This window comes from Moschus berezovskii, chromosome 15, assembly GCF_049115385.1.
Source record: "Moschus berezovskii isolate FMDL1 chromosome 15, NW_MosBer_1.0, whole genome shotgun sequence".
NCBI lineage: Eukaryota > Metazoa > Chordata > Mammalia > Artiodactyla > Moschidae > Moschus > Moschus berezovskii.
The window spans coordinates 85,204,892-85,224,413 of NC_142474.1; the positions used below are offsets into that span (position 1 = coordinate 85,204,892).

At 46.1% G+C, this 19,522-nt stretch overlaps 1 protein-coding gene across 1 annotated transcript; it reads left to right on the top strand.

Moving 5' to 3' along the window:
* The first annotated feature begins 1,123 nt into the window (after positions 1 to 1,123).
* On the top strand, positions 1,124 to 15,268 carry LOC148775499 (N-acylneuraminate-9-phosphatase). Its single transcript, XM_088844327.1, has 2 exons — positions 1,124 to 1,350; positions 8,210 to 15,268. The coding sequence occupies exons 1-2, from the start codon at positions 1,261 to 1,263 to the stop codon at positions 8,864 to 8,866; spliced, it is 747 nt and encodes a 248-aa protein (XP_088700453.1). The 5' UTR covers positions 1,124 to 1,260; the 3' UTR covers positions 8,867 to 15,268.
* The last annotated feature ends 4,254 nt before the right edge of the window (positions 15,269 to 19,522 follow it).

Below are 19,522 nucleotides of genomic sequence, written 5' to 3' on the forward strand. Positions count from 1 at the left end.
GAGATCTGTAGTTTGTTTATTACCTAAGTAATTTGCCTAGGATCACACTGCCATTGTTTTGTTTAGTCATGTGGCGCACTGCATTTTGCACACTAATTTCCATTGTCTCCAAAAGACAAACTTTTGCCTTACTTTTTAGAATCCCTGTTTCACGCTGGAATAAGAGATGAAATATCACGGTGCATAGGTCATGGCCTCACATCATGTTCTCATCCTACGGAGTCCTGTTTCTATGGTATCAATACTTCCCAATCCTCATTCCCATAAAGTGAGCTAAGGACTCTAAAGTCAAATGCTCCGCGACTCATCCAAGAAGTAGTTCTTGATCTTCACCTATGTGCATGTTTGTACCTTAGGGCCCTTCACAAAGTTGGAAAAAATTTTGGTTTTCCCCTACAAAATATATGTCTCCTTCGATATCAGATAAGTATCACCCTTTCCAATCAGATCTACAATTGTTTACAATTATCTCACGTCCATACATGACTACTGGAAAAACCACAGTCTTGACTAGATGGACCTTTGTTGGGAAATCAATGTCTCTGCTTTTTAATATGCCATCTGGGTTGGTCATAACTTTTCTTCTAAGGAGTAAGCGTCTTTTAATTTCATGGCTGCAGTCACCATCTGCAGTGATATTGGAGCCCAAGAAAATAAAGTCTCTCAGTGCTTCCATTGCTTCCCCATCTATTTGCCATGAGGTGATGGGACCGGATGCCATGATCTCAGTTTTCTGAATGTTAAGTTTTAATCCAACTTTTTCACTCTCCTCTTTTAACTTTCATCTAGAGGCTCTTCAGTTCCTCCTATCTTTCTGCCAAAAGGGTGGTGCCATCTGCATCTCTGAGGTTACTGATAGGTCTGCGAGTTAAGCAGTGACAGGCACAAAGGATGCGGCCGCGCTCCCGACCACCCCTCACACGCCCCACTCAGAAGAGCCGTAGAACCGCGAGGAGTCCTCCGCACACCTCAGAGAGCGCGATGCCGGGGTCTCGCGGGACGTCGGCGTTCGGGAGGCTTCAGGCCTGCAGACCTCTCGCGGGAGCTGAGCGCCGGTGCGGAAGGGTCGGGCTGCCTCCCGGCTCCGCCCCCGCCTTCCCCGCCCGCGGGCCAGGTTCGCGCAGGCGCGGCGGCAGTGGCGGCGGCAGTGGCGGCGGCAGTGGCGGCGGCAGTGGCGGCGGCAGTGGCGGCGGCAGTGGCGGCGGCAGTGGCGGCGGCAGTGGCGGCGGCTAGTTTGCGGGTCGCGCTGGCGGCGGCGGCATGGGGCTGAGCCGAGTGCGGGCGGTCTTCTTCGACCTGGACAACACGCTCATCGACACGGCCGGCGCGAGTCGGAAGGGCATGTTGGAGGTAACGTCCCGGCTCCTGCTTCGCTCCGGCGGGCTCCGCGCGCTCGCCCCTCGCGTCCCTGGCGCTGCCCCGTCGGCCCCTCGCGCGTCGGGGCCCCTCACCCGCCGCCCCGCGCGGATGGCGCTGGCGGCGCGCGGGCTCCCGGAAGGGTGTCGCAGAGCTGCCACGAGGGCAGGGTTGCGGCGGCGCTGAGCGGCGGCGGCGCGCGGGGCGCCTGGCTTCCTGCCGGCTGGGCTTGGAGCGGCCGGGACGCGCGCGCACCCAGCTCTCCCGGCCCGGCCGCGCGAGTGTGGGCCCCCGGCGCGGTGTGCGCTGGACCTTGGCGCCTGAGCACTTCACTCAGGTGTCCCCGCGGTGAGTGTGACCCTCAGCACGTTTACATTCACGAGCTCTTGCACAGACGCGGCACCCTCCGCTTCCCGTACCTACTGATGCTCTTTCAGCCTTTTCCCGTCCCTTCCGAGACCCGAAGAAACCCTTGCTTGCGTTCTTCTGCATTCACCTTTAAGGGAAATTAACGAAGGATTACCATATCTGAAAAGCGCTCTTTCGGAACCTGATCCTTCCAGTCCTTCGTGCCCCGCCCACTTCATGCTTTGGTAGTTAAGTTGTGTCTCCCTGGATCTTCAGCCTCTTCGTCCTCTTTCTTGGTGCATTACACTCCTGGTGCGTTTTCGGATCTGTCCAGTACTCTTGTTTGTTTATTTTTTTTTAATGAAGATGTCTTTGTTTAATGTCTCTTATTTTCCATAAAAGTATAATCAATCTTTCATCGTATGTAGTCAGCTTGCACATTTCTTGGGTGTGAATCTTGGCTCCATCCACAGTTTGCTCTGAGATCTGGGGCAGATAATTAAGCGCAGAGCCTGAGTTTCTCATCTGTGTTACAGTACGACACTAGGGCCAACTTCAAAAGACTACTTTTGGGAATTAATTGAGTTAATGTGTATAATAGTTTAGCAGAGTGATTCTCCAAAATATACATTGGAAAAATGTTAACAATTTTTTATACAATTTTTGCAAAAAAGAAAGCAGAGATATGCCCATTTTTTAAGTAAAAAAAAAAAATCATTACGCACCTCCTAAATTGATAGAATTCTGGACATTTTAAGTCTATTTTAATAACTTTACTGAGGCATTACACAGTATTGACTGACCTTTCCATCTTCACACCTTTGATCGTGACCTCAGGGACACCATAACCTGATATATTGCCTCCAGTATCTCCCTGCAGACTGTACATATTTACCTGTGTGTTCTTGACAGGCCAAGTCCAATGTGTTGTAATTAAATCCTTGTTTTAGTCCAATTCTTGCTATAGGCCAAGAGTGTAGGCATTAAAAATCAGGCAGTTGAGGGAATTCCCTGGCGACCTAGTGGTTCAATTCAGTTCAGTTCAGTCACTCAGTTGTGTCCGACTCTCCGAGACCCCATGAATCACAGCACGCCGGGCCTCCCTGTCCATCACCAACTCCCGGAGTTCACTCAAACTCATGTCCACAGTTAGGACTCTGTTTTCAGCCAAGGGTGGGGGATCAATCCCTGGGCGGGGAACTAATATCCCACAAGCCATGTGGCTTGTCCAAAAAATAAATATAAATAAATATATACATAAAATGAGACAGTTGAGTTTGAATCACAGTTTTCTTCCATACCTAGGTGAAAGCACCCAAACAAGTTATTTAACCCCTCTAACCCTCAGATCTCTCAATAGTGATATTTTGAGTAGTGCTATGAGTTCTCAGAAACCCTGTCGGCTAGGGTTAATGTAATGTATGAGAAGTACATAGAGTCCAGTGTTCCAGAATTGTACCACTGTCCACTCTGTCTCCAAGTCTGTGCCCTCCTGCATATCCCTGATGCCCTTGTCTTAGTTAAAGTTGGGCTTGTTGCTCGTCTAGACTGTTGCTGTGATCTTGATTCCAGGCTTACTGTGTCTGCTTCATCCACCACATTCCTACCGCAGCGAAATTTTCAAGACAAAAATCAGATTGTATTTCTCCTTGGTCTTTACACCCTTTCTTATACCAGCTCTGTATTTTGTTCATATGTTTTTTCATGTTCTTGTCAAAGGATACTACAATTAATTTTTGCAGCTCAGATGCCCACAACTAAACAGTGAGTTTCCTTTTTTGCGGGGGAGCAGGGCAGCTCACTGTGAGGCTTGTAAGATCTTAGTTCTCTGACCAGGAATTGGACACTTGTCCCTTGCATTGGAAACTTGCTTTCTTAACCACTGGACTGCCAGGGAAGTTCCAGTAGTGAGCTTCTAAAGAGGAGACAAACTGTCATATTCATCTTGTTTGACACATGGTAAATGTTGAATGAATGTTGAATGAATGGATAAAAGTTCATTTTTCCAGACTTGTTTCTCTTTCTGTTTCCTTTGTAAACATCCTGTGAAATGTCGCAAAGAGTCGGACACAACTGAGCGACTGAACAAAACTGATACAAGGCTTAACTATACAAGGATCTAGGATCGCTTTATCCCATAAGAGTATGACAGCCATAGATGATGGCCTAGTTAAAAGTAACATACCAGCTTTCTGAGTCACTCTGAATGACTTATGAAAGGAGGAAGGGGGAAAAGTCCAGTCATTGCCTTGGGTTTGTGGAGAAGGAGTCATGTACTGACTATGTGTTTGTGTGTTAGTCACTCAGTTCTGTCCAACTCTTTGCAACCCATAAACTGTAGCCCACTAGGCTCCTCTGTCCATGGGATTCTCCAGGCAAGAATACCAAAGTGGGTTGCTATTCCCTTCTCCAGGGGATGACCCAGGAATGGAACCTTGGTCTCCTGCATTACAGGTGAATTCTTTACTGTCTGAGCCACCAGCGAAGCCCATACTGACTAAATATCAGCTCTAATATTTTTTCTTTTTCCAACCTCCTTTTAAAATTTTTTATATAGGTTTTAAAGGTTACTTTCCATTTACAGTTATTACAAAATATTGACTATCAGCTTTATTACTGTTTTTTTTTTAGTCATCTGGGAAAACTACTTTTTTCCACCCACTTCAGGCCTGTATTTCAGTGTCACCACTCAAGCAGAAATCTATGGATGGAGGAACCTGGAGAGACTTACAGTCCATGGGGTTGCAAAAGAGTCAGACTCAACTTAGCAACTAAACAACAACTCAAGCAGAAGCCTCCAGAAGATTGGGGTTTCTCAGAGAACAAAGCAAAAAATATTCCTGCATGTTTGAGTTTACTTTCCAATGGGGATGACAGTGAACATAATAAATGTGCTTTTATTTACAAATGTGTTAGGTGGAGGGGAGAAAGAATTGCAGTTTCAAAATAGGTTGGTGAGGTTAGGCCATATGGAGTACATGATATTTGAACAAAGTCTTGAACTAAAAACAAGAAAACTGTTTGACTTGGTTAGTCTGTATGCAGCCGTCATGTTTTGTGAGCATGTATTTGTGAGTTAGTTTTATTTAGAATTCATCCACTTCATATCTTAACCATGTGTGTTATATGGCTCCCAGACGAGGCCTCAGAAAAAGTCTTTTTAAATCGTATCTCAACATTAGTACTCCCTGGAGTGAGAAATGGCAACCCACTCCAGTATTCTTGCCTAGAGAATCCCACGGACAGAGGAGCCAGGCGGGCTATAGTCTATAGGGTTGCAGAGTCGGACACGACTGAAGCAGCTTAGCACACACATTAGTACTGACGGTGGTAACTTTAATTCTGGGTCTGGAAAGCAGGAGGTAGTGCAGGGTTTCCTTTCTATATGTGTTGGGGTATAACCTTAAATCGAGTCTTGAAGGAGGTGGCGTTTGAGTTTATATCGCTCTCCCGTCTCTCTTCATCAGGCCTGTAGGTGTCTGATGGCCTCATTCTCCTCAGAACCCTCCTCAGGCCTGCCCAAGATGCCCTTACACAAGATTGCAGGCCCTTACACAAGGTGTCGTCATACCTTTAAATTAGAGATCTTTTTTCTCCATCTCTATCTAGTTCAATTAAAACTTCCCTTTTCTCAGTGCAGATGTTTGGTGAGTTTGCACCAATGATGTGGACTAATTCACTTTAGGTGTTATTTCTGATTGAACTAATAATAATATTCAAACGACTGATAAACTTTTTCCCCCAAAGATGTTATTACTGTTTAAATACCACTGGTTACTCCAGATGAATGTGTAATTAGTCATTGTGGCAAAGTTAAATCAAGGAATGTAATGGGAAGTAGTTTTGAAACTTGGGATCCATGTGCCATGCCTCTGCAAGAATCTCTCTTTAAGGTGAGCTAATTGGCTTGTTCACATCCCAGGAAGGTATTTAATGAATTGCCAATTATAGCTTACAGGAAGCTGGATCTTTGTTGGGAGCTCTAACCCAGTGAACAGTGAGCTGGTCCCTGTTGAATCAGGAGTGCTGTGGAGTCCTCGAGGCCTGTGTCCTTCTGTTGAGTAGCAGCAGCATTGCTGAACCTGTACAGTGACCTTCATAGCACTGGAGTAAGTCACTTGACATTGCTAGAAAAGATGGTGATTGAAAAGGTTTGATTGGTTCATTGAAATTTGACTTGATAAAGCAACATTTCAGTGTTTTGCCTTTACCTAAAATTCTTAGGGTTGGTATATTTTCATTGGACTAGTAAGGCTTTTCTTAGCTATTACAGGAAGAAGGGGTCTATTCAGATCTTTCCCCTTTTCAGCAGGTGACCTGTGTGTCTGGCATGAATAGCAGATCATTTATTCCCTGTAGAGTTTAGGGAACACTTGTTTGACTGCTTTGCTTCAACAACAGAAAGATTTTAGCCCCAACTGTGTGTATTGCGCTCATCCTCAAAGATCCAGAAGTGCTGCGGCTGATCGACTTTCCCCGGAAGTCCCCAGTACAGAGACTTCAAGTACTTCAAGTAATTGAATTATTTACACTCCCAAGTTCAAGTAATTCACTTGGCAGGTGACCTTAGGAAGCACTGCAGGGGATGGCGGAGTCTGACGGGAAAGGGGAAGTAGCTAATTCAAACCGTGCTGAGGAGCAGGTAACAGTGCGCATGGCTTGGGACTCTAGGAGACAAACGCAGACATAGTTCACTCTCCCTCCGAAGGGGCAAAAAAGCTGTGATATTTACCCACCAATTTCTGCTTTTTACTGGTTGAGACCTACTCCTCGGGCTATGCTCTGGCTCCAGCCTATACGCACGGGTGCCCGTGTGGAGAGATACGGCCCTTAGGCCGAGAAGCCCAGGTCCCTGCAGAGGACGCCACTGGTGCCTGTGGGAGTGAGGCGTGCTGGGGGATTTGGTGGCACTGCTCAGCCTCACCTGGCACCCTCTCTCACACGGTCTGCACTCTGGCTGAACTCAGCTTCCAGCTTTCCCAGTTCACAGAATCCCAAATACTGTGTCTTTGTGCTGTTCCTTCTTTCTAGAATGACCTTATCCTCCTCCCGTCCCCAGCTCTGGGCTTGGGAATGCCTTGGTGTAAATGTTTCTTTCTCTGCCCTCTTCACCCGACAACACTGGGGTTGCTTCTTACCGTTTAGTGCCAGTTTTTCATGTGGTTCTCAGGGCACTCCCCAGCGTTTGTGATGACTATTGTCCTCATCAGAGAATGTCATGAGAACAAGGGGACCAGTCTTCAGCGCTGAATACACAGTATGAAGGGACACATGTGGCCTGTGGAGGTAGGCAAGTATGGGCTTCAGCCTCAGTTGGGGCAAGTTCTTTATCGGTTCTAAACTTCCTTTCTCTCATCTCAAGAAGGAAGCTCCCTTGGGGAGTTGCAGAAGAGATTAGAAATAGCATATGTGAGCTTTGAGCATGATGCTTGCCACATCAGAGTCTTAGAAAATGTTAACAAACAGGCCACATGGTAAGAACTTCATATAATGAAAAGCCAAGGTAAAGAGCTGTGGGATCCTAAGAGGGATTATGATAAAGGATTCAGAACCAGTGTGACAAAGGGGGAGACTCAGAACTACTTGAAGTTTTTTATCTGGAAAAGTAAGTTAGGAAGAACCACTTTCATTAGACTGATGAAATCACAGAACATGCTTGATTCCATGGGAACTACACACACATGTTTTTAAAAGTGCAGAATTTGGTCTCCTGTTATATGGTGGTTAACCTAAGCCTTCAAAAGATAAAATAGATATAGATGAGGAGACGTTAGGTGAACTAGCCTTATATATGGGAAAAGTCTAAGTATTGGTTGTTAGAAATTTTATATATTTTACTAAGTATAAGCACAGTTTTATTTTCATGTCTTCATGAGCAGAATAAAAGGTGACAGACTTAAACTGACAAATGAGGGATTTTTTTAGCTATATGTAAAGAATCTCCTTAGAAGAAATAGGGGCAGGGGGTGGGGAGGGAGTGTGTGTGTGTGAATGAATTGTCTGGAAATGTTGAGAAATCTTCACTCTGGTGGGTTTTTTTTGTTTGTTTGTGTTTTGAACTTTTAATTATTTATTTTTGGCTGTGTGGGTCTTCGTTGCTGCGAGCGGGCTTCCACTAGGTGCAGAGAGTGGGGGCTACTCTCTAGGTGTGGCGCGTGGGCTTCTCATTGCGGAGCATAGGCTCTAGGCGCACGGGCTTCAGGAGCTGTGGTGTACTTGGGCCTTGTTGCCCCACGGCATGTGGGATCTTAGTTCCTGGACCAGGGATTGAACCCATGTCCCCTGCATTGACAGGCAGATTCTTAACCACTGGACCACCAGGGAAGTCCCATGGTGCTCTTCTATTAAGACCAATTCCCACCAGAAATGATGTGGCAACAGAGCATCCCAAGTCAGGAGTGGAGTTAGAATCCGTCTTTGCTCTTGGTTTATAGGCTCACAGCTTCTGAGGACATGGGTATTGAAGACATGAAGTGTGTTGATGGAGTTATTTTCCTTTATTTAGGTGATAAAGCTCTTACAATCAAAATACCATTACAAAGAAGAGGCTGAAATCATCTGCAACAAAGTTCAAGTTAAACTCAGCAAGGAATGCTTTCATCCTTCTAATACGTGCATTACTGACCTCAGGACTTCACACTGGGAAGAAGCAATCCAGGAAACCAAAGGCGGTGCAGCCAATAGGAAATTAGCTGAAGAATGTTATTTCCTGTGGAAATCTACACGTTTACAGCACATGACGCTGGCCGAAGAGGTCAAAGCCATGCTCACTGAACTTCGAAAGGAGGTCCGCCTTCTCTTACTGACAAATGGAGAACGACAGACCCAGAGGGAGAAGATTGAGGCTTGTGCCTGTCAGTCCTATTTTGACGCTATTGTTGTGGGTGGAGAGCAGAAGGAGGAGAAACCAGCCCCGTCCATATTTTATTACTCCTGTGACCTCCTCGGGGTACAGCCTGGGGACTGTGTGATGGTTGGTGACACGCTGGAAACCGATATACAAGGAGGCCTCAATGCAGGGCTGAAGGCGACAGTCTGGATAAATAAAAATGGGACGGTGCCCCTGAAGTCATCCCCCACACCGCATTATACCGTCTCTTCTGTGCTAGAGCTACCTGCCCTCTTACATAGCATAGACTGCAAAGTCAGTGTGTCTGCTTAATGGACAGAGAACGGTATACTTACGAATTTCAGGGTCAGATTACAGGGTTCCAGCTAAGAAAAGATAAGGCATTCTCGATACTGTGACCCAGTTCTAAGGATAATTACAGTTGTCATGTAATGGCCAACCAACCATTGACTGGTATTTATATCTGAGAATCCAGAGTACATTAATACAAGATACTTTTAGTAGTGTCATCCAGGAAACTTTGAAGAAGTATATTTGTTAATCTGTGGCTTGAGATGTTTTTTAAAAAATTATTTTATTAATCTGTTAGCATCTTGGATCTCTGAAGATACTAAGGAGGATGATTTGTTCATAGATGCACAAATACAGATTTCATGTTTTGGTTTAAAAATAGATATTTTTTTTTAAAAAATAGCTGTGCTGAAACATATATAATAGAGATTTATTAGAGCAGTTGGATCTGGTTGATATGAAGTAAGTACCAAGTCACATGCGAATCAAAGCATTTCATAGTGAAATTATTTTCATAGTTTTCTGTTTTAAAAACATGCACCATATATTTGCCTACTTTGAATGTATACTTCTCTTATGAATCTAATTTTCTGCCCTACCTTTTTGTGGGGGGAGGGGATAGTTTTCCTATGGTGTGTGTGTGACCAATAAATTCTTCCAGTGAAAAAGCTGTTAAACTCAACATACAGTGCTCCTTTTCTGTTACATTTTCCCATCTTTCAGAGTGAGTGTATAGGTTCCTGTTAGTCTTTACCTCTTAGGGAAGTACTTGCACTGTCTTTTCCCAGGAATGCAGTGGGGTTGAGGGGCTGGTCAGTCTCGCTGTGCGGCAGTGCAGGCCACATGGCCCCCAGGCTGTTCTCCTGTGAACACGGAGGGGGTCACCTTGGTTTGTCCTAATCATGCTGTGCCTCATCTATTGTCTCCTGACAGGGTAGTTTCACCATATGATGAAAACACAGAAGATTAGATTGTAGTCTTAACCATTTCCAGGGTGCCATTTTGATACTTGACTGATTCTTTTTGGTGTTATCATCTGCCTTAAATCTCCTGTTTTTCAAATTTTGGAAACTGTCATTGTTTCACAAATTTCTATATCCATTTTAGGGTTTGCTTTGAGCTTACTGTTTAAAAGTCCAAAGTGAGGCATCCTGCAAAGTCTCATGATTTCACCAGCCGTACCTGGAATAAAAAGGTTAATTAAGGAAGAGAGAAATACTGATCTGGGTTGTTTTTGGTGGGGTACTTTTTTTTTTAGCTTCTGTATAGGAAACTACTAATGTAAAACGTTCAGTTGTTTGGGTATATATAGCAGTGGCGCCTTCAGGTGTTCTACCAAGAACAGGGCTCTGTGCTACTGTGCAAGTGCCTGTTGCGCATCCCACTCTTAATGTTTAAAAATGTGATTGTGCCCTTGACTGTGAAGAGCATCGTTGTTGCTCTGAAACTGAACGCCTGTCAACAGGGAATGTTTGTGTATAACTCTTCTAGTGTGTGCTGCCCATGTGACCTCAGTTGCAGTGTCGATGTTTTAAGTTGTTAAGTTGAAGGATATTGAGAGGAAAATGGTTGTGTGTGTGATTTCTCAGGGGGGAGAGTGTAGTGCTGAGGGTTTGTCCTTTCAGTTCGCCCATGAGACAGTCCAGGCACTTGCGTTCATTATGCTCCCTGAGAAGGCTCATTGCTCCCAGTTCCTGGGATCTCTAGCAGATCTCAACAAGCGGACACCTCGGTTGCTAACTGCGCAGTTCTTCAACAAAAGTGATCTGGTGGGGAATGACATAATTGCGTTTCTTATAATGTATTATTCCATTTGCACGCATCCTTAGGGAAGAACTTTGGCTTTCTGCATTCTGAATGGAATGTTACAGAAGATATTAAGAAATCTTGGAATAAACCTATTATTTTATTAATAATTTTTCTGGGGTTTGTTTTGAAATAATTCTTTATTGTTTTTCATAGTTTACCACATCCCTGGAAAGCCACAAATCCTCAGGTATCCAGAGGCTCACCCAGACACTGTTGTTACGGAGTAGTGCCTAGTAGACACGAGTGGACCGTGCCCGTGGGACACTGGCGCAGGGATGGGTGTTTTCTGGTTCCGTTCACACAGCCGCCCACTGGTGCACAGGCATCCTAGATATGGTAGTGCCCAGCACCCACTGAGTGTGATACTGTAGGAAAGACATTTCTTAGTTGCAGAGGTGCTCGATTTAGCACTGTCAGATTTCTTTGCAGCCCACAATAAGAAACATTTTCTGTCACAATCCGTTAAACACATTTATGGTGAACATCGACTCAATATGTGTATATTAGACATAGTTTTACCTGTTAAACAAACAAAACTACTTCCTTGCCTTGGTGCTCAGGATTTTTTCATTCCGTCCTTTTTCAAAGGGGGGTGTATTTTTTTCATTTTGGAACAAGTCCTAGTTGTGGTACACAGGTCAAAGAATGAATGTGTGAATAGCAAAAAGTCCATCTCGTCTCTTTTCCAGCAACCCGCCTACCCTAAAAAGGCCTCATCTGTCAGCACTTTCCTGTGTATCTGCGCATTTAGGTAGGTGTGAGTGTACAGAATTCCTCTGATTCAGTCAGCTTTTTATTTCTGCTTTTTCAATTTTAGAAAGCAATGATCTTGCTAAGAAGCTGATTTTAAAAAGTCATGAAGCTTCTGTGAGTTGTTCCTGTTGGGAGCATCCGTCTTTGAGTTCAGCCATCCACTGCTGATAAAGGCGATGGTTCTGCTGACTTGCATGTTGTCCACTTTGAGGTCTGGACAGCTGTGAAGCCCCTCCTCTGCTCCATCTGCCTGCCCTCTTCTGGGGCATACCGCATCTCAGTCATTCCCTTTCCTCTTACGTTAGATGTCCTGTGCCCTGTGTCATCCCTTTCTTGATTCGTTCTCCCTTGGGTGGCATGTATTCTTGAGCAGCTTCCCTATAAAGATGAGATCAAATCACAAGTGTCTGAAAATGCCCTTATTCTTTTCTGCCAGCATTGATAGTTTAACAGCATGTGGTCAGATGTCACTCAGAACTTCAGAGGCATTGCTCTGTGGCCTACTGGCCACTCTGTGACACTTTTCTTTTTCTCTTTCTCTGAGAACTTTCTTTTTCCCCACAGTGCTCCGTGAAGACGTCCCTTGCTGTGTTTGCGTCCTTGGTCCTTGGCACTCCTGAACCTTTTCACACAAAGCCTTACGTTCTTCAGTCCTAGAAAAAGCGCTCGGCTGCTGCGTTTCGCACTTTGTGGAACTCCCAGTCCTCAGATGTTGGACCCCTTCTCCTGACCTTCCACTTTGTTTTCTTTTTTCTCCCAGTTTTCCATCTCTTATTTTGTTCTGCTTTTTGAAAGAGTTCTTCGGCTTTACCTTTCAATCTTACTGATTTTTTTCCCCTTGCCTGCCATTATGTCTTTTAATTTCCAAGTTTTTTCAGTTTTAAGAAAATGTTCTTAATAGCATTTATTTTTGGTTTGAGTGGAATATCACCCCTAAACATTTTTTTTAACGTTTTTGAGGAACCCAAGAATCCACTGTGTCTCCCATGTTGCTCTCTTCTGTTTATCTGGGTCTGTCTGTGCACATTGGAGGCTTTCCTTAAATGCCCAGTGAGCGTGTGTATCACAGGTAAGAGAAAAGGGGTGAGAACGCTCGATTGGAAGCTCTGCATGAATGGATGGGGCCTGTATACTCAGAGGTTCCTTTTCTGTAGGGTGCTTGGTAGGCAGTTATTTGAAAAACGCCAGGTGTCAATGTTTTAAGGTCTTTCCTCTTGGTCTGGTTTCCTAGAGAAGAATCTCTGACTCCTGACTGAGAGTCGAGGTCTGATGTCAGCCCCTGGGAGCTGAGTGGGAAGGTATGTGGTGAGGGGACACACGTATGTATGGTCACTTAATCTCTCGTTGTACCTGAGCCCGGTTGTATGTGGTGCCCCTGGTCTAGAGACCCACTGTTTTTATTCCAGAGAAGCAGCATGACTTCTCTTGAGTGAGGACCAGGTTGGAGGGGGCAAGGATCCAGGGATCTATTTGTAGCTATATGTTTTCTTTACCACTTTTTTTTTTTTTGAGGGGGTGGGGCTGTGCTGCGTGACTTATGGGGTGTTAGTTCCCCGACCCAGGGATCGAACCCCGCAGTGAGCATGCCGAGGCCTAACGGCTGGACTCCCAGGGAGTTGCCTCCATTGGTATTTGGAACACCTTCTCCCCATCATCCTTAGCTCAGCTGCCTCTCTTCCTCGACGACTGAGGTGTCTGGTGGCCTCAGTGCCTGGATGTTTGAAGGGGTAGCTGTGCACCTCATGGTTTCTCAGCGTTTCCCATTGCTGGTCGAGTCTCCGCTTTCTTGCATCTACTAAATCCTTTGCCACTTGTCCCCATGCTTTTTGGCTTCCATAATTTTGCTGTCAGTTCCTGTTTTCCCAGTTCGTGTGTGTGTGTGTGTGTGTTTAAATTGCTTTATGATAGTTTCCATTGGGTTTGGCGTAGAAGTAGTATTAGATGCATACTCCCTTTTTTCGCCTTTATTATGGAAGCCTATCCAGTCATGTTCAGTGTAGGTCAGGCCCCACAAAACTAGTCCTGTGCCCCATAGTCACTACCCACAATTTGAGAAAAGCCTCTCATTTGAGCTGGAGATTTATAGCATGCCTGAAACTTAAAAAAAATTATATATGCAGCGTATTTCTTAAGATCTCTCCCCCAACTTCCTCATTCTCTGTATTCTTGTATACATTTCTTCTTTGACTTTGACTGTGATGGCAGGGCTCGTTATGATCCTGTGTTCCTGAAGTTTCAACGTTGCTTATACATAGGATATTTATTTTGATAGGCAACTATGTTCCTATGATCACTTCTAAGACTTAAACTCAGATTTCTTCATAATAAAACCCTTCTGAGTATAATCCATTCAATTTATACTTTTACAGTGAAGTTTAACAGTTAACAGGGATTCCCTGGTGGTCCAGTGGTTAGAACTTGGTGCTCTCACTGCCAGCACCCAGGTTCGATCCCTGGTCAGGGCACTAAGATTCTACAAGCTGCTTGGTGTGGCCAAAAAGAAAGGTACAGAAAAGTCACGTGACCTTGGTAGGTCAAAACTGTCTTTTTTAAATCACTCTTCATATATATGACATTGACAATACAGTTATTTCCATGGATTTCCTGGAAGATGTCATGATTTTTTTTTTTTTTTCTGGGCATCAGGCTGATCAATGGATTAGATCCTCAACCCAAGCTTTCAATAATTTCAAAGTTAAATTTTGTGATGGTTTATTTGTTGGTTTAATATCACCCATATAATACTTACTGAGTTGCTAATAATTAGAGATAATCTTTCTGTACATCTCCCAAGCTTGAAATGTGTGCTTGAAAACATAATAAAGTAAATAAAATAATAATTGACAAAATACACTTTGAAAATCACACATACGGTTCTTCACTGAGTGTCCAGCAGATGTCGTTGAAATAAGATTTACAGTGCTCCTCTGAAAACAGCACTGTTTGTACATTTAACTCCTTGGAATGCGCAAATTTTGTGGATCAGTCGGCTGACTCCTCCCTGTAGGAATGATAAACATGGAGCCAAAGCAGAACAGTCAGTACCCTGGGTACACACCGCAGTGGGTGAGACAGTCTGGATGGCGTGGTTTGAGAGCCTGGCCCTAGCCAGTCCCCCTGCCCAGCCGGCAGATACCTCCCCAGTCAAGTGTTGGACAGTATGGCAGATCAAAGAAAATGCAGGGACCACGTTTGAAGCACCAGGTGGTCAGACATCAAAGAATTTGGGGAAACATGCATGTAAACTGCACGCTGAGCGTGGATGACTCTGGAATGTAATCAAAACGAAACTTTTCTGTCACCTATTGTTTTTTAACTTCTACTCAGATGCAAAACTTCCTGCCAGTGGATGGAGACTAGTGCTCAAATGAGCAGAAGATGTAGCCTACCAGATGAGTCCACACTGCCATCTTTGGTCAAGAACAGGACCCCGGCACCGTGCCTGTCCCCTTAAGGCCTGAGCCTCCCAGTGGAGATGAAGCCAGGCTGGCTCATGTGCTCATATTCTTGCAGCCAGGGGTGGGGCAGGGGGCAGTGTATGGACAGGGAGGAGGTCGCATGGCTGGAGTCTGTACCGTCATGAGTTGGCTCCATGGCCTGCAAGCCCGACACATTCCACACATGACTACCTTGTGGGCTCGCCCGGGCCTCTTGAGGCCCCCACTGGCTCCTGCTGCTGCCGGGCCCCTTCTCCAGCAGGCTGCTCCCCACCCCCACCCAAGTCTCTGCCAGACCTCTTCACTGCCGACCTTGACGAGTGAGACCCTTCTCTCCCAGGCAGTCCTGGATGAGACTCCACATGGGTCCAGACCAACCTCTCCCTGTCCTTACCCCACCATCGATAAGAGTGGAGGTACACCTCCATCCTCTGTTCTGACTGCTGCCCCAGGACCCTGGAACTTGCATGCTTTCTGCAGCAAATGTATGTCACCCTCTCTGAATTTCCTCACTGGACCCGACTCTGTAAATTTGAGGTCAAGGCGATAGTCCTGCCATTCTCCAGGTGACTGGGACTCACAGGCTGCAGTAACTCCACAAAGAAACCCCATCAAGTCCCTTCCACCTCCACCTCTACTTTCTCAACTTTTATGCTGTGAAAAGGGGGAGGAACCTCAAAAATCAGGAAACTAGTTCTTGACTAATTGCCTTGAAAACTCTTCAGGGAGTCTCACACTCACTTTTGATGTCTGAGATCTACTGACTTAGATCACAGTTTCCATTTTGGCATCCTGGGACATAAGAAAGAAGGAGTATAGTGCAGAATAGATGGCCCCTTCCCAGGACTTCCCTGGTGGACCAGTGGTTAAGACTCCAAGCTCCCCATGCAGGAGGCCTGGGTTTGATCCCTGCTCAGGGAACTAGATCCCACATGCTGCAACTAAATATCCTGCATGTGGCAAAGAAGGTTCCACGTGCTAAGACCCAGTGGAGCCAAATAAAAAGTTTTTTAAAAAATAAGCCTGAGTCAAAACATTTGCATAGAGAGAATTCAGTTCAACACAAAGTTATCAGACCCCTACCGAGTGGCAGGCAATGAGTACTGAGCAGTCAGGAGGAGTTCACAGCCTCCAAAGAAGGAAAGTGATCAGCCTGGCTGAAGAAAGGGATCTGAGTAGGGAATGGTGACAAATGCAGCTTGGACAGGTAGGAAGGACACTCCTGGATATGAGGCTCAGGAGTGTGGAGAGTGTTGTCATCAGCATTTTAGAATAAGGAGGGGTAAAACTTGTGTGTGTGAGCTTGTGGGTTTGTGTGCATGTGTGTAATGGGGGGTGTGGATAGTGGAGCGAAAGTGTGTGTAGAGGTGGATATACGTAAAGAGAGTTGCTTATGTGGTGTGTGTGTGTGCAGGTACGTGGAGGGGTGTATGTATGTGCACACTGAAGTTTTGTGTGGTGGTGTGTGTGTGAAGAGTGGGGAGCAGATACAGTGTTATGTGGGTGCGTGCGCATGGGTGTGTGAGGAGTATGGGTGCAGTGGACTGTTCATGTGCATATGTGGGTCATGAGGTGAATGTGGAGGGTTGTGTGTATAGGTGGTGGGATTGTGTGTAGGCACATAGGTTTTGTGGGCGTGTGTCTGTGATGAGTGCTGCAGTGTATGTGTGTGGAATTGTGCATGTGGTGCCGTGCTCATTAGTGGGGCGTGTGTGAGTAGTGGGGCGCATGCTGTGGAATCGTGTGAGTGGTGGGGTGTGTGTTGTGGAGTTTGTGAGGAGAGGGACTGCACGTGTCTATGCGAGCAGTGGGTATGCATGTGCTTGGTGGGATGTCTGTTTAGTGGGATTGCGTGCAGTGGGGTGTTTTGATGGTATGGGGTATGACTAATGCGGTGTGTGTGTGTGTGTCTGTGTGTGCATGCACGCAGTGCTCCTGTGTTAAGTGTGTGTGTGTGTGTGTGGTGACTGAATAAAAACGACGTGCGGAAGAGGTGATTCCTTTACCAGGTTAAACCACGCTTGGGTGAGAGATGGAGACAGAGGCTGGGCACCTCCTTTAAGATGTGGGCCAGGGCGCGATTGTCCGTCTGTCAGGCATTGTCTCTCAACTCCCGTAGCTTCTTTGAAGGGCTCCCGCCCTTGACTTCTCTGAACTTCTCTGCCTGGTGGGACCAAGGAAGCCTCAGTGTGCAAGTCTTACAGTTTGGGACTGAGAGGGTCCAGTTCGGGGGTCCCACTCGTGAATTCCCAGGGGGCCGGACCCCTAAGGAGGAGCCAGGGGGCCGGGTCGCGGGGCACGCAGACGGTGAGGACCAACAAGCCCGGTGTGGGCGGGGCCGCCACAGGGGGCCTGGCCATGGGGCCGGGCGAAGCGGGCCTGAGCTGAAACCACGGGTCAGCAAGGCGAAACCAAGGACTGTGAACGCAGCACATTCCACGCTCCCGAGTGAACACGTAAAAGGGCAAGTGAGTCAGAACCACAGAAAAAGAGAAAGTGGGTCTGTAGTGAGAGAAGAGGGGGCAGGTATGTAAGGAGGAGGTTGAGGGACCCACAGGTGAGGAGAGGTGTCTGCACTGAACTTTGTCCCCCACCATATTTCATGTGGTGAAGTCCTGACCCCTAATGTGGCTATTAGGATACAGGGTCTTTAAAGAGGTGATTCAGGTTAAATGAGGCCATAAGGGTGGACCCTTAATCCGCTAGGACTGGTATCTTTATGAGAAGACACACCAAGCATGCACGCCCTCATAGGAAAGGGCACATGAGGACACCGGGGCGGGGCGGGGGGCGGACATCCTTCTGCAAGCCAAGGAGAGAGGCCACAGGTTCCACCAAGCCCACCAACACCTTGCTTTTGGACTTCCAGCCTCCCAGAATTGTGAGACAGTGAGTTCAGTTCAGTTCAGTCCCTCAGTCGTGTCCAGCTCTTTAGGACTCCATGGACCAGAGCACGCCAGGCTTCCCTGTCCACCAAGTTTCTCAGCTTGCTCAGACTCAAGTCCATCAAGTTGGTGATGCCATCCAGCCATCTCATCCTCTGTCGTCCCCTTCTCCAATCTTTCCCAGCATCAGGGTCTTTTCTGATGAGTCAGTTCTTCGCATCAGGTGGCTAAAGTATTGAAGTTTTAGCTTCAGCATCAGTCCTTCCAATGAATATTCAGGACTGATTTCCTTTAGGATGGACTGGTTGGGTCTCCTTGCAGTCCAAGGGATTCTCAAGAGTCTTTGCCAACACCCCAGTTCAAAAGTATCAATTCTTCAGTGCTCAGCTCTCTTTATAGTCCAACTCTCACATCCATACATGACTACTGGAAAAACCATAGCCTTGACTAGACGAACCTTTGTTGACAAAGTAATGTTTCTGCTTTTTAATATGCTATCTAGGTTGGTCGTAACTTTTCTTCCAAGGAGCAACTGTCTTTTAATTTCATGGCTGCAGTAACCATCTGCAGTGATTTTGGAGCCACCAAAGTCTGCCACTGTTTCTACTGTTTCCCTGTCTATTTGCCATGAAGTGAATGGGACCGGATGCCATGATCTTAGTTTTCTGAATGTTGAGTTTTAATCCAACTTTTTCACCCTCCTCTTTCACTTTCATCAAGAGGCTCTTCACTTTCTGCCATAAGGGTGGTATCATCTGCATTATCTGAGGTTATTGATATTTCTCCCGGAAGTCTTGATTCCAGCTTGTGCTTCATCCAGTCTGGCATTTCGCATGATGTACTCTGCATATAAGTTAAATAAGCAGGGTGACAGTATACAGCCTTGACATAAACTCCTTTCCAGTTTTGAACCAGTCCATTTTTCCATGTCCAGTTCTAACTGTTGCTTCTTGACCTGCATACAGGTTTCTCAGGAGGCAGGTAAGATGGTCTGGTATTCCCGTCTCTAAGAATTTTCCACAGTTTGTTGTGATCCACACAGTCAAAGGCTTTGACATAGTCAATAAAGCAGAAGTAGATGTTTTTCTGGAATTCTCTTGCTTTTTCTATGATCCAGTGGATGTTGGCAATTTGATCTCTGGTTCTCTGCCTTTTCCAAATATAGCTTGAACATCTGGAAGTTTTCAGTTCAGGTAACGCTTACTCCTTGGAAGGAAAGTTATGACCAACCTTGATAATATATTAAAAAGCAGAGACATTACTTTGCCAACAAAGGTCTGTCTAGTCAAGGCTATGGTTTTTCCCGTGGTCATGTATGGATGTGAGAGTTGGACTGTGAAGAAGGCTGATCGCCGAAGAATTGATGCTTTTGAACTGTGGTGTTGGAGAAGACTCTTGAGAGTCCCTTGTACCACAAGGAGATCCAACCAGTCCATTCTAAGGGAGATCGATCCTGGGTGTTCATTGGAAGGACTGATGCTGAAGCTGAAACTGCAATACTTTGGCCACCTTATGCGACGGGTTGACTCACTGGAAAAGACTCTGATGCTGGGCAAGGTTGGGGGCGGGAGAAGACGGGGACGACCGAGAATGAGATGGCTGGATGGCATCACCGACTCTGTGGACATGAGTTTGAGTGAACTCCGGGAGTTGGTGATGGACAGGGAGGCCTGGCGTGCTGTGATTCATGGGGTCGCGGAGAGTCGGACACGAATGAGCGACTGAACTGAACTGAACTTTTGAAACCTAGCTTGGAGAACTTTGAGCATCACTTTGCTAGTGTGTGAGATGAG